Source organism: Onychostoma macrolepis, chromosome 02 (genome assembly GCF_012432095.1).
Source record: "Onychostoma macrolepis isolate SWU-2019 chromosome 02, ASM1243209v1, whole genome shotgun sequence".
Taxonomy (NCBI): Eukaryota; Metazoa; Chordata; class Actinopteri; order Cypriniformes; family Cyprinidae; genus Onychostoma; species Onychostoma macrolepis.
Genome location: NC_081156.1, coordinates 18970407 through 18985639, shown reverse-complemented (window position 1 = coordinate 18985639; position 15233 = coordinate 18970407). Strand labels below are relative to the sequence as shown.

Below are 15233 nucleotides of genomic sequence, written 5' to 3'. Positions count from 1 at the left end.
CACTTTATTTTAGGGTCTCTTAACTAGTTGCTAATTGGCATGCATATTAATAGAATATTAGCCATTTATTAGTAGTAATTAAGCACATATTAATGCCTTATTCTACATGACCTTATTCTACATCCCTAATCCTACCCAATACGTAAACTTAACAACTACCTTTCTGACTATTAGTAAGCAGCAAATCAGGAGTTTATTGAGGGAAAAGTCATAGTTAATAGTTAATAAGTGTTCCCTATTCTAAAGTGTTACCATATTTTCTTATTTTTAAAAATGTATCACAGTCTCCACAAAAATATCAAGCAACACAACTTTTAAAAATTAAGAATTTGAATAATGATTTGGAGCTATATATATATATATATATATATATATATATATATATATATATATATAGCGCAATAATATTTCAAGTTTACAGTTTAATAATAATGATTAATAATAGTTCAAGTTTACAATATTAAATTTTTTACTGTATTTTTCATTAAATAATTATAGCCATTAAAAACATACAAAAAACATTACAATTACAATTACAAAAAGTCAATCAAAGTTGTCCTAAGACAAGAACGCATTTTGGTTTTAGGTTTTAGGACAACTTTGATGAAAGGTTTTGATCCACTTCAAATGTTGACTAGTTTATAAATTAAACCACCCATATTTGCGATATGTAAACTATAACACATCAGAACACTGTGCAGATAATTTTGTCAACAGGTACAGATACATATACAGATAATTGTCTTCTGTTTGTGTTACATTTTTAAAGATTCAACTAGTTTTAAAGACTCAAAATGTTTTTAAAAGTCTCATTGAGAACATGAGAGCAAATAAAAGCGGTGAAGGAGAGCGAGTCAAGGCCAAAAGTGTGAAATAAACCCTGCCCTTACCCTAGCTGTGCCCGGAGGGGAACATTGTGCCGACAGGTTGTGAGGAATGATAATTTCACAGCTCTTTGGCTTGAGTCCAGCCAATTGATTCGGATAGGAAGGAAGAACTCTGCGGACAATTAGCACTTTCCTGACAGTCCATTTACTGCAGGGTTGATGTGCACTGCCATTGATGCAGACTGCAAGCTCTGCATGTGGATTACTTATGTATTAGTGTGGATAGCATGGATCTATAAAACATTGACATTTCAAATTGAGATATGGGTGTAAAAAGAGGTAAACACAGCTGGTTTTTGTTTATCAAATGCTGCATTCGTTTGGAAGCACTTCAAAATATTTGCACCCCATGTGTGAGGTTTTTATGTGAGATACTGGTTCGATTTTGACATTACTCCTGAAATCACTTTTTCTACCACAGACGATACATGACATCCTCTTGAGAGGCTTTATATAAGAAACAATAGCTTTAATAAATCCCGCTATAAATCCACCACAACCAACCAGCAGCTTGAGATGAGCTTGAGTCCAGGCCAGAAAGGCTCAGATCTGCAATGGGACTCTGTGGTTTGAAACTGATGAGCCAGCTAATAAAACCTATGCTTTACTGACAAAATGTTCCTCTGTTCCCCGAGCACAGCCCCAGACACCCCCCCCCAGAGACTGGAGGTCCTGACTGTTGGCTCACCGATGTCTGCCATCTCAGGCACGGAGGCTGAAAAGGGGCCATCTGGGAATTTGGGGGCGTTGTCGTTCACATCCTGGACCTTGATGATGAATTCGGACTCGGGTTCCACGGCTCTGTTGGTGAAGCGGTCGACAGCCCGAGCATGGAGGACATAATGGCTCTTATTTTCTCTGTCCAGGCTTTTCTTTGCATGAATGTCGCCTGTTAACTCGTTGATTGTGAATATGCTACCGGCACCTTCTCCGGAGAGTAGATATTGGATGGAGCCATCACCTTTGTCTGAGTTTGAGTGTAACTGAAAGTGACAAAGAAAAGATAGTTTTATTTTTGCAGCACTGCTCTTTTGCCTTAAACCAAATGTAAATGTTCTGTGGTGTTAAAACCATATAATTATTTATTCTGACACATCGTACTATGTGGAAATGCAAATTATTTGTGAAATATTTTAGAAAGAGAGACACAATGGGATCCAAACTCTTGAGACCACATTGGCAATCTAGGTAAAGAGTTGTGCAAAATTCAGATTGAAAAACAAGTATCCCTTTTAACCGATTAGATATAATCTTAATTGAATTGGAATGACAAGAAGAAAAATTCACTGAATTGCAGATCATAAGAAATTCAACACAGATAACACATTCTTCCTGATCAACAAAACATAATTATATTTAAAATGTGATGAAATATATGAACTAAATATTTCATTCATCCATCCATCCATTTTGAGAAAAGTTCACATTGAACTTTGCTTAAAACTCCCAGTTATATGCACTCTTTTCCAATTCTATATCCTCTCTGATAACTAAATTCAAATTCATTTCAAATTTAAGAACTTAACTTAAATTTAAAATGCATTCTCAATTCAATTCTCAATTTAGTGGCATTGAACATGCGACTTTGTACAAAAAATGTCTTGCTTCCACAGAAGCACAAGATGAATTCTTTGAATTCTCAAATCATGCTGGGATCATCAGCTTCAGGAGAAGTTCATGTTCGTTTTTTTCACTTATACTTTTTATTAAAATTGTTATGATGATATGATGATAATAACATTTCCAATATAAAGGATACAACTTCAAAATAGAAACATTTTCCCTAGTGCTCTCAGACTTTTGGTCCCTGCTTATAAATACAGCAACATTATAGCACAGTTTTTAATGTCAGGCTTTGCATTTGTAAATAATCTAACTATAAGAAAACAAGAAACTAAATGACATAGACCTAGATCTAGAAATATATGATCAAAGTCAGAAGTCAAAGACATGAAAACACTCCTGTCATAACCTTTATGGGGATGAATGACATTTCGCACAGTTCAAACTTTAACATGTTTTTTTTTATGACAAATCTATCACGATAATGACTGTGGCATGTCCCAGCTCCTGTCAAAGAATGCTCTTGATTTGTAATTAGCATGCTCTTTAAATAGAACTTGCATTACATGTACCAAACAAGCACAAGGATACCCCATGTGCTCTGAGGAAATACATTTTAGAGGAAATGACTTTCGTTCACCCACAATTTCCACAGACTAAAAGAGGTCTAAATGTATACCTGTGATATTACTCCTTTTTTCTCCATTGGAGTATAAATATAACTCTTTCATGACAAATTTTTAAACTCATGGGTAAAAAGAGCAAGGTAGACAGTGAAATTATACACTACACTGACATTATGAGGCTAAAGCCTGTGGCCCCCAACCAGAACCAAATTGAGTTTCATGTGAAATACACATGCATCACAGGGGTGAAAGGATACCTCCTAATAAACATGGCTTAATCCCAGCACATTCATATTAGTTATGCAATAAGAGATTCTGTAACAGAATATTGCTTTTACTGCCTCAAGGTAAGAATTTTTTGTGATGCCGAATATAAATATCCAAACAAGTATTTATAATTTGCATAAGGAAATATGCAGTCTACAGCTATTATGCTGATCCTTCAAAGACCTCATTTTACTTATTTATTTATTTACGCACTAGCAAAATAAGTTACAGCCCTTGGTCTGTTGACTTTTCCATATGTCTGAGTTCTTATTCTATCTTCACATGCCAATAATCCCAAACCCGGGTACAATGTTATAACATTTTCACACCAATAAAATCATGTGGTGCAAACGTGCAGGAAAAAAAAAAAATAAATAAATAAATAAAAATAATCATAGAGGGGACCCCTGCACCTGTTTTATGACAAAGCAAGGTTATACCAGATTGTAAAATGTCATGTTGAGCACCTCCCCCAAAATTATTCACACACAATTATTCACATAAACCAAGATGCTACAAGACCTTCACAACTAAATGCACTCTTTTTTTTAAGAAAAAAAAAGCTTGCTTTTGTAATCTGAAACAATTTTTTATTCATTCATTCATTTTTTTAAATAATGATTGTGTACACTATACATGTGTTCAAAATGTAATGGAAATATGTGACCCTGGACTACAAAACCAGTCTTAGGTCGCACGGGTATATTTGTAGCAATAACCAACAATATATTGTATGGGTTGAAATTATTGATTTTTCTTTTATGCCAAAAATCATTAGGATATTAAGTAATGATCATGTTCCATGAAGATATTTTGTAAATTTCCTACTGTAAATATATCAAAGCTTAATTTTTGATTGGTAATATGCATTGCTAAGAACTTAATTTGGACAAATTTAAAGGCGATTTTCTCAATATATAGATTCTTTTGCACCCTCAGATTTTCAGATAGTTGTATCTCAGCCAAATATTGTCCTATCCTAACAAACCATACATCAATGGAAAGCTTATTTATTTCATTATTTACATCATTACATACATTATGACTGGTTTTGTGGTCCAGGGTCACATACATATGATTACTTTTTACTCATTGGTTAAATCACATGCCATTTTAGAGACATTAAACCCAAGAGACATTTGAAACCAAAAAAATTGAAAATGATATAAAACATTTTCAAAACCTAAGAACATATTCAAACAAGATTTTTCATTTTCTTTAGCATGGACACTCTTGTATGTAATTGACCCATATGTTTACAGAGATGCATCACGAAGGATAGCTTCTGTTCATGTCAGCTTTCAGTGTAAAATCAACAAAACCATCTGTGACACATACTTCATTAGTAACACATATGCTATGCTCATGCAATTACAGCGACACAAACCACAGAACAATATGCATACAAAACAGTAGAAAACTTCAACTAGGGATGTACAGGAAGCTGGATGTGACCATCACCTGAAACTGAGAAACACAGGTATTTTCAGGCCACTTATCCAACAATAAATACTGCCATTTCAGTTGCTAATGATCACTAATGTGGCCTGGAAAAAATGGCAATGAGTCCGATCCAAAAAAATATAAATCTAAGCAGCAGGAATTGGCAGAGCATGGCCCTTGGTGTGAAAAAAAAAAAGAAAAAAAAAAAAAAAACATTACTTGGCATGTTGCTAGGGTTGCTATTCAAGCAGCTTTCTTTTCCCCCCACAGTGTTCCCATAATTCTTGGCAGCCTGTGTAATCCCACCACAGTGAGCAATTAGTCAGAATGACGTTCACCTTCCAAACCTTTTCCCCCTGGCTAAGAGGGACATTCACCTTCACAGATATATATATATATATATATATGGCAGGCGGGCCTGAAACAACACTTTCTGGGGCCATTGCATTACCCACAAAACTTTGAGTATAAGCCTGGTTACAGCTGCAATGCAGCAGGACACATACAGTATAAACCATACCAAAAATATGTTCTTATCCACACAGCTAATCCAGAGACCCAAACCCAAACCAGCACCACTGTTTAAGGATGCCCATATCCGCCTCTTTCATCCTGCTGTGTATCCTCATGTTCACCTGCTGCATCCAGCAGTATGAAAGATTGAAGAATCCTCCTACATTGTACTTCAAAAAAGAGTGACCCTTGTTTTGAACTTGCCTGAGCTATTTATGGAAGCACCATTCAATACATCAGGTTTCCCTAAGAGATGGATAGAGTATTTGAATCACGCGTTTATCTATTACTAAAGAACTCCTTAAACCGAGGATAAATGAAGTAAATCATTTTTAGGAAAAGCCCTAATGTTGTTCATTGATCTGTTTATTTTTCCCATAATTATTCACACATAAAACAAGATGATTGCGAAGATCTTACAATACCTTCACAACTAAACTGGCTCTATTTACTATTTGCCTAGTCCTAGTCTTATTGTTAATGATTTGTTCATGTTACTCCTTGAGGGAAAAAAAAGAAAGCTTGCTTTTGTGATCTAAAATCTAAAATTGTAATCTTTCTTTCTGCTGATGTCACTTAGGCCAAGCAGGCTATTGGTTAGTCAAGCAAATCACTTGTCAAATCGCTATTTAGCATCACATTAGCATGCATTCTAGGTAAATAACCTGTGTCACTTGGAAATATTTTGCTATTAATAAAGTGAAATGGGCAAATACATAAGTAAATAAATTAATGAATTTGAATAAATAAATAATTAAAGGAAATTGTATGTGTATATATATATATATATATATATATATATATATATATATATATATATATATATATATATATATATATATATATAAATTATATAAAGTTATTATTATTATTATTATTATAATAAAGGAAAACAAATTGTTTGAAAACAAACAAAAAAATTATGTTATTATTAAAAATAAAAATGTAACCTTAATAACCTTAATGGTGAAGATATAGAAATTCATAAGAAGGATACGAAATGAAATGTTTAAAATAGGACATTGTGTTAAAAATTCAACAAACCTGTTTATAATGCTCACTGGCATTAAAAGGATTTTAAGATTCAACATCCTGAGTGAAAAATTCACATAAAACAACAAGTAAGGAGGGAAGGAAGATGAGTGGGAGATAGAATGCATTGACTCGTCCAGCAGAAGGTGTGACGATGTGCCCCTGCACATTACCACACAAATGAAAGGCTTTGAGAAACCTGCCAGACAGATATAGACTCAAATCTGAAAGCAGCCAGCCTAGAAAATACAAATGCATCAAATGCGATTAATAGGATTATGAATGAAAGCAAACACTTGAGCACAATGGAAACTCATTAACCATTTGAAACAAACTGGGTGTGTTGCACATCTTGCATGCTAAGCAGGCTGATCCGGCTTGGAATACATTCTCCTATTAAATTATAATGGTGACCACTGAGTGTTTGCGCACCTTGTCAAACACATACATACTCACACCCACACTCACCTAAGCTTCAGTCAGAGCTCTAAGATGTTTTATTATGGTGCAAAAGTGATGCATTTAGATCCATTAGAGCGCCTATTATGGGTCAGAAGTCTTTTAATGTATGCATGCTTGGAGGTAATGTTACTGAATCTTGCAGCATGAACATTTCAGTGCTTTAAACCGACCATGAAATCAAAACGGACAATTCTTATTGATTTATGGAATATTGCAGTGTTTATTATAAATGATTAATCCATGCACATCATTATTTTCATAAAATTCATGTGCCCTCATAATCTTTAACTAAAATAAACTCCTCTCCTTGTTCCCGTTTGAGAAACTGTTTCACTCGGACATGTGTCACAATCAGTGGTGTCCTAAAATGAGGAGGCAAAGTCCTCTTTTTTTATTTTTTTTATTATGTAATGTAATCAAATGTATTTAGCTATGAATCCCAGTCACATTTTCTTGGTTAAATAAACATTACTTACACTGTCAGAATAAAAATCTATATTATGTATTTTAACATTAACTATAAACAGTAATATACTTTTTTGAACTCTTGTTCAGCTGTTCTTTTTAATAATAAACCTATTTTTGGATCATCAGAGCTCGGTAAACACTGTTCACAGATGCATTTCAACAAGCTGATTGCTCACTAAATAAAACCCACAGATCATGTTTTAACATCATTATATTACTCATTCAGACTGATTCATGAATGCGCACAAACAGAAGAGGCGGGTTTTTAATCGCATGAACCAATCATAGCCGCTCAGATTCAGTCATTTCCAATCATACTGCGATGGAGGCAAGTGCCTCCTCTTACTTGACTTTCCCCCATTCGTTCTCAATTACCCCCCACCAAACTAACGGCACACTTTAGGGGGTCTGTTAAAATTCAATGGGCTGAGGGGAGGCGAGAGACACGCGGACTCCCGCTGTAACTTTACCTGCTGTTGTCGCTGTTGAACAGTTTTATTTAATAAAAATGAGTGATTTATATGCCTTTATGTCATATTCTGTAATATTTGCATTGTTTTCGTATCCAGTTTTGGGAGGCACTGCCTCCCTTGCCTTTTTGGAGGAAACACCCCCTGGTCACAATAGGGAAGAAAAGGCGATTGCAACCTTTATTTCACTCCAACTTTAAAGGGATAGTCCACCCAAAAATTGTAACTGTTATTTACTCGGCCTCATGTTGTTCCAAACCTGTATGACTTACTTTCTTCTTTGGGAAAAAAACAAACAAACAAACAAACTACAACAACAAAAAGATATTTAGAATAATGTTGGTAACCAAAAGGTTTTGGTTCCCATTGACTTTCATTGTATATACAAAAAATGGAAGTCAACAGAAACCAAAACTTGTTACCAACATTCTTAAATAACTACTTTTATGTTCCACAGAAGAAAGTAAGTCATACAAGGCTTGAGGGTGAGTAAATGACAGTATTTAAATTTTTGGGTGGACTGTGCCTTTAAGAGTGCATGTTCATGTTTGAACATATAAATGAGACTTTGAAGAAACAATGCCCTATATTGTCAAAACAAGCCCCTCATTAGAGGCGTCTTGCTTCGACCGACCTCATTCCGACAGTCTTTTTAATATTCATAGGAATGTCTGCATCAAGAATGCACTAAAAGAACATATATACGAAAACATTTCTCTCTGCAGACATGACCATAATGCAGGGTTTGCGGTTACTGCTGCCGCAGACCTGAGAGCACAGGTTGCCTTGTGCAGTGGCTTGATAAACTGCCCACGCTACAAGAAGGAAAGGACTGATTAAATCAGGGCTCAGCCTTCGCCGCTAACCGCAAATTAAAGCCGGCGTGCTGATGGAAAGGTCAATTTTACACTGCACCAAGAGCCCTTCATGTCAGAATAAGGAAGCGTGCATGGGCGGCACTGAGTTTGGTAATTTGCCATTAGTGAGAAGGAGGTGAGCGGTTTAATGTAATCCTCCATCTTAAAAGCTGCAGTGACAGATATTCATCAGCCGGACAGGCTCCAATAGAACTGCAGCAAACTGATCTCTATCTGTCTTCCTCTACTCCAAAGTCTATGTTACTCTCTAGACCCTCTCTAGTTATCACACGCTCACACTAATGTGTGCTACCAGTCTGCTGGTAAAGAGATTAACAGAGAAAGAGACCTTCCAGAGTGCCAGCAGCTTGCTAGCTCTCTATTACAAATTTCAAAGCTTAAGCTGTTTGTGTGCGAATGCATCTCTTTCTGGATGTGTGTGTGTGTGCGCATGTGCTTTTCCACATGAAAAGGGAGCATATTTACCACAGCAATAATCTACAGTATGAAGAACAAATTGCATCTTCTAGGCGAAAATACACTAAACAAATATTTTCTGTTTTGCTGGGTTTTTTTTTTTTAAATTGAAGCAGCACTCGAGTACGTGCTGGCAACATTTTCACGTTATTCATTTGATATAAAAGAGAAGCGTGGAATAAATCAAAGAGCAGCTGAATTGAACCTCGTGAGACTGTTGTGTCTCTCTCTCAGCCAGAAACTTCGTCTGCTATTGTGTAGATTGTGTAACCAATGGATACCACTGATGCATCACTTCTCCGTCAAGAATCATACAATGAGCATAATGCTACTTGACAAAAGGGGGGAAATAATTTAATATATAAGTGTTTCATTTCATTTGGAAGTGTTTTTCTTTTTCTTTTCTTTTGCAAATCATGATACAGTGTTTTTCTGAAGAGTTCAGTGGTGAAAGATACATTCTAGTACTTGGTTGTTATTTTGACTTAAAATTTAAAAACATATTTTATATTTGACCCCCTTTTTGAGCACCCTTGATTTAAAATTTGGTCTGCTACAGTTAGACAGAATGTCACTTTGCATATTACCATCAACTGCATGGTTATTTTCATAGACTACAATCATATGCCACTTTAGAAGGAAAAATAGGCACAAATTATTAAATGCAATGTGATGAAATACTGATTGAATTGTGAAAAGACAAAAACTGTGATTACAACAAAAACCATGCCAACTTATTTTTTATTAATTAGAGTGAATGAATGAATAAATAAATTTAACACTGTTTATATCCTTCGCCTTGAAAATGAGGCAAAAATATATTGACCTAGTAAAAACATTATGAATTAAATCATTAGGGAACCTTAAAAATCATACATTATTCATGTGCTTTTTCAATTTTACCATACATTCTTCTAAAACGTGATAACCAAACAGCAAAAATGTTGCTAGTTTCCAAAGCTCTGTAGGTGTTGAATTGTTATTCAGCCAACACATTTCAGGATAATTTCTTTCTAACTAAATATCCCCTCTGTATGCTCCATTTCTAACCCACAAAACTTGGTCCCACTGAAATTTCTCATCTGCTTTTATAAAGTGACATAGTTTATGTTGCTATCACTAGATATTTGAGGACAGGCGGACTTTTAGTAGAACAGGTCTGTCTGAGCCCCCAAAACCTCTTTTTGTCTGACCACTGAAGTGGAGAGAAGAAAAGATGGTGGTCTGGAGGGACTAGGCAGGAGAAGGTGTGAGAAAAAAAAAAAGAAAAAAACGAGTGGAGAGGAGTGTGGGAGGCTACTGAGAGCCTCAACCCATTTCTGTCACTGCAGTTTAAGAAGGCCTGAGAGAAAATATTCAGCTCACTCAAATCTTTTACAGACAGGTCACACCACAGCAGCACAAAATTAAGTGGCACCCATGTGAGCAGAACAAGGGCACTGTTTGGCTTCATGTTTTGCAGTTCAATACAAGTAAGAATGTTGTCACACTGAGTTTCCTTTCTTTTCGATGTTAGTCAAAAGTCTCCCAGACAGGATCTAAGCAGGTCTGCTCTGTTCCAACAAGAGCTCCATTAAATTGAATCCACTGACTTTTAAAGACTAAGTTTAAAAAGAGTACATATAATGTGACTACTCTAATCCAATTCCTGATTTAATGACTTGTATGAGTCAGTTTTTCTACAGAGAATCAAAATTTTACAGCACAACTGGTGTAGTTCCAGTTCTTCTCAGTGGATCAAAATCATGCAGCTCGATCAGTGTTGTCCAATTACAGAACAAATTAATCAGTTCTTCTCAGTGATTCAATGATTCCATTAGCCCAATTACAGAAAGACTGACTCCTATGAGTCAGTTCATTTCAGTGAATCAAAATCATGCAGTGCGGTTGGGGTGGTCAGACTCCTCAAAGACTAAAGCTTATGAGTCTATTCTTGACAGTGAATCATAACCAATACAGCACAACCAGTGTTGAGCAATTACAGGACAAATGATTCTAATGAATCAGTTCTTCTCCGTGAATCAAAACCATACAGCTCAACCAGTAGTCCAATTACAGAAAGAATGACTGAAAAGAAGAAGAAGAAAAAAAAACCTCTTATAAGCCAGCTCTTCTCTGTGCATCAAAGTGATACAGCTTGACCAGCATAGTCCAACTGACAAAAACCTCTAATGGATATTGTAGTGAATCAAAACCATATAATGCAACCAGTATTCTAGTTAGAGAAAGAATGACTCCCATTAGTCAAAATTATACAGCAGGACCATTATATTCAGACTCATGAACTAATAACTCCTATAAGTCTGTTCTTGTCAGTGAATCTAAATCATACAGCACAACCAGTGAAGTCCAATTACAGAACAAATGACTCTAATGAATCGGTAGTTCTAAGGGAATCAAAACCATACAGCACTAATGTTCTCCAATTGCCAAAAGACTGACTTTTATGAGCCAACTTCTTTTTAGTGAACGAAAAAAAAAACATACAGCACAACTGGTGCAGTCAAACTCCCAAAAGAATAAGTACAATGAGCCAGCTTTTTTCAGTGGATCAAAATCATAGGCTACAGCTATACCAGTGTACAAAACAAATGACTCTCGAGTTGAATCTGTTCTTGTCAGTGAATCAAAATCATACAGCACAACCAGTGAAGTCCAATTACAGAACAAATGTCTCTAATGAATCGGTAGTTCTAAGTGATTCAAAACCATGCAGCATGTCTGATGTAGTCCAATTCCCAAAACAATGACTTTTATGAGCCAGTTCTTTTTAGTGAACAAAAATCATAACAGCACAACTGGTGCAGTCAAACTCCCAAAAGAATAAATCCAATGAGCCAGCTTTTCTCAGTGGATCAGATTCAGACAGCTAGACCAGTGTAGTCCAAATACAGAACAAATAACTCTCGAGTTGAATCTGTTTTTGTCAGTGAATCAAAACCATATAGTGCAGCCAGCAGTCTAACAATGGGGGGGGGGGACTCATATGAATCAGTTTTTGTCAGTGAATCAAAATCATACAGCGTGATCAGACTCCCAAACAAATGAGTCTTAGGAATATTTTTTTCTCAAAATCATGCAGCCTGACTGGATTAATTGGATTCTTGAATGAATGACTCTTATGAACGAATAGGCCTAACTTGTATCCTTGACTAATTTTAACTTTCAGCTAAAGATAAATATTTCATATTTTGCCAGTAGTATTTTGAATGAAAATAAGTAGTTTTATTCTATGAAATATATTACCACATTTTATTTCTTTAATATTTTTTGTACATAGCTAAGGCTTACTGAAGTGCATTAATGTTATCACTAAAGTAATGTAAATTTACATTACAATTGGGAAATACAATTTATTTTTATTTCTTAAAAGTACTAAAATAATCACAAATGGAACCGTTATACAACTGGAATCATTTTTCTTGCCTAGCACACATGAACACACATGTATTTACACTTAAGTGGGCAGATCTGAAGCAAACCTGTCCAATGGTGCTGAGGAAGCATGGCACACACACTTGGCTCAGTTCCTGAGGGATGTAGGTGTAGACAATTGATGGCTGCTCAGCCATTTCTTCATAAACTCTGCTATCTTCACGTTAACCTTCACCTCACTGAGCCAATGTCAAAAGCTGTCAGTGTCACCCTGTATTATTCCAACCCATGAAACACTGTGGTTTCATCTGAGCCGACAGAGCTGACCAGTCTTCACAGAACCGAATGGGCAAAATAATTGATTGTACTGCTGTTGACGTTTATAAGCTGCAGAGGGATCTCTGGAATTTTTCCAGAGTCCCAAAATAAAAGGTACTCCATATGATCATCATAAGAATGTGTTACCTTGAGTATGAAGATAATGAAATAAAGGAAGCAAAAAGGGCCTCGGGATCCTTGTGTTTGTCTGTAGTTGACAGTCAAAACAATTACACTCTTATTAGCAGGATGGATGTAACGGGTCAGCCTTTAATTTGCAAGCCAAATCAATTTTCTGAAAAAACATGCTGTTCAGAGAAACATGGACATTGTTTCTGATTAGTCACCTGCACTATTTACTCGCTTCCAAGAAAATATGATTACAAGAACACAGTGACATCGCACATTTCAATTAGACTTCAAAAACATGATGCACAGCCATTGTCTCTGGTTAAAACAGCACTCTGGAGAAACCATTCACGCAACAAACCATACAAAACACAATGGCTCAGTTTGTTTCAGAGAATAACCTGATTCCCACACCTGCACACAGATTGAAACAAAAAAAGGGCTCTTACCTTCCCCACATACTGGGCATCCGGCCCAATGTGCTCTTCCAAAACGAAGAACTGATTCCAGATCCAGCCTCGCTTGGGCCGGTGATGTGAGTCCTTGTCGCCGTCGGGCAGTTTGGTCTGGTTGTGGGTGAATGTGGGGCTGGGTGGAGAAGGGGTCCCATAGCTCCTCTGGAGCACACATAGGCACAGCAGCAGAGGGGACAGACAGGCAGGGCTGCTGGCTGCTCTCATGTTAAAGAGTCGCAACGTTTGAACTCCCGCTCTCGCTCACCCAGAGGTCTCTCTCTTGTGGTGGGCGGCTCTAGACGCCGATCGGACCAGTTCGCAGGGCTTGGCTGACGGCCATGGTTTAAAATCCTGTTGTCGCTGAGACCCGTCGGGCGGCACTCACATCATGGGCCGAGAGCGAGACGTGTTGATTCGTTGGGGAGCTGGCGTCCACTGGAGACTCACTGGAGGCAATGGCAGATATCCACGAAACATCTGTGTGAAGGAAAGAGGACAAACTGTACTTTCATGGGGGCGAAATGAAACGCAGCCAGCAATTACATTTTAATTCCACTGAAAAGTTGGGATTAGCTGTTGCCCGTGAAGATCTAAGATATGAAAATTGGCCTAAAAGCCCATCGCGATCTTGCTGTTTGCCATTCGGCGAAACATCTAATACATTTTTGATGGAACAGCTGTTCTAGTATAATAGCAGGGATCATGTCTGCTGGTGCAAGGGACGTGTAATGAGAGCTCCAGCATGGCAAGTCTATTCAATTGGCTGAACGGCATTCTGGGGATCAATGCATGTCCCTGGTTCCCTCAGAAAAGAAGCTGATAGCTCTCGACTCCTCTGCCTCCCTGTCAATTCAGATTTGTCACTTGTTGAGGAGAAACTCCCTCATACTGTTCATTCCTCGACAGCGTTAGGGTTACTGACATGGATGAGTGAAATACCTAGCGCTTTAGGGTTAGTCTACCTCAAAACTAATGGAAACTGCGATGTCGGAATTCTAAAAAAAGCAGACAACAAATAAACAAATGACAGTGGAAATTGCTGCAGGGTGGGCATTTCCTGTCACCTTAGCTACATCTGAACATTTCATTTCCAAGACGTGTTTGAAAAAGTCACAGTAATGCTGAAACCATGTCCCACGGGTCTAACATTATATGACCGGAATAAATATTTCATGGTGCAACACAAACTGACAGTGAGATACCTGAGAGAGTCACTTTTGTTTGTAAGGAAAGATGGCATGTGTGGCATGTGAAAACAACTTTAATCTTTCAAGAACCTCACACTGTTTTTGTTTGTTTGGGATTTTTTCTAAAGAAATTTTGCAGAGAGTGTATTTAAAGACAATATTCAGCATTTCAAGAGCTGCATTTGTTATGTGTATTCATTAGTGCACATAGGTCGATAATTCAGTAGCCGAAATAGAATCTGAATTAATCTAAGTCACTGCGACATGAGTCTGAATGCATTTCATTAAACGTGCTTGTTGTTATATAATCTTAATGAAAGAGCCACTGATATACTAAATGACGAGGGAATAATTTTAGACCAATAACACAATAGGAAAGGCTTTCTAACTATTATTCTGTTCTCTACTATTGTTCTAGCTTGACTATGAGATAATAAAAAACAGTTAGGTTAGGTTTAACTGTGAGCTGTAGGTTCTTCAAGACTGAGCAGGGAGTCTATGCATTTGATTACAGGGCAAAACATCAGCTTCCAATTGCTGCAAACCTTAATGTTTTAGCTAACTGTATTGTTACACAAACCAGAACAAGAGTCTGGTTAAATTTACTTTATAATGCATTATGACGCGTTACTGTGGAAACTGTGGTGCATATCAGAAAACAATTTCACAAATGCCATGACATGTTGAATACTTATTTCTAAGAG

General features: G+C 36.7%; 1 protein-coding gene across 4 annotated transcripts in view; it reads right to left on the bottom strand.

The window, feature by feature from the left end:
• Window positions 1-15233, bottom strand: part of cdh18a (cadherin 18, type 2a) — a 101287-nt gene that overhangs the window by 29485 nt on the left and 56569 nt on the right. For all 4 annotated transcript variants that reach the window (XM_058798686.1, XM_058798694.1, XM_058798671.1 and 1 more), the window contains exons 2-3: window positions 13337-13819; window positions 1576-1870 (exon numbers count right to left, since the gene is read on the bottom strand). In XM_058798686.1, the coding sequence (XP_058654669.1) occupies window positions 1576-1870; window positions 13337-13567 (526 nt within the window). In that variant the 5' untranslated portion in view covers window positions 13568-13819. The remainder of the gene's footprint in view (window positions 1-1575; window positions 1871-13336; window positions 13820-15233) is intronic.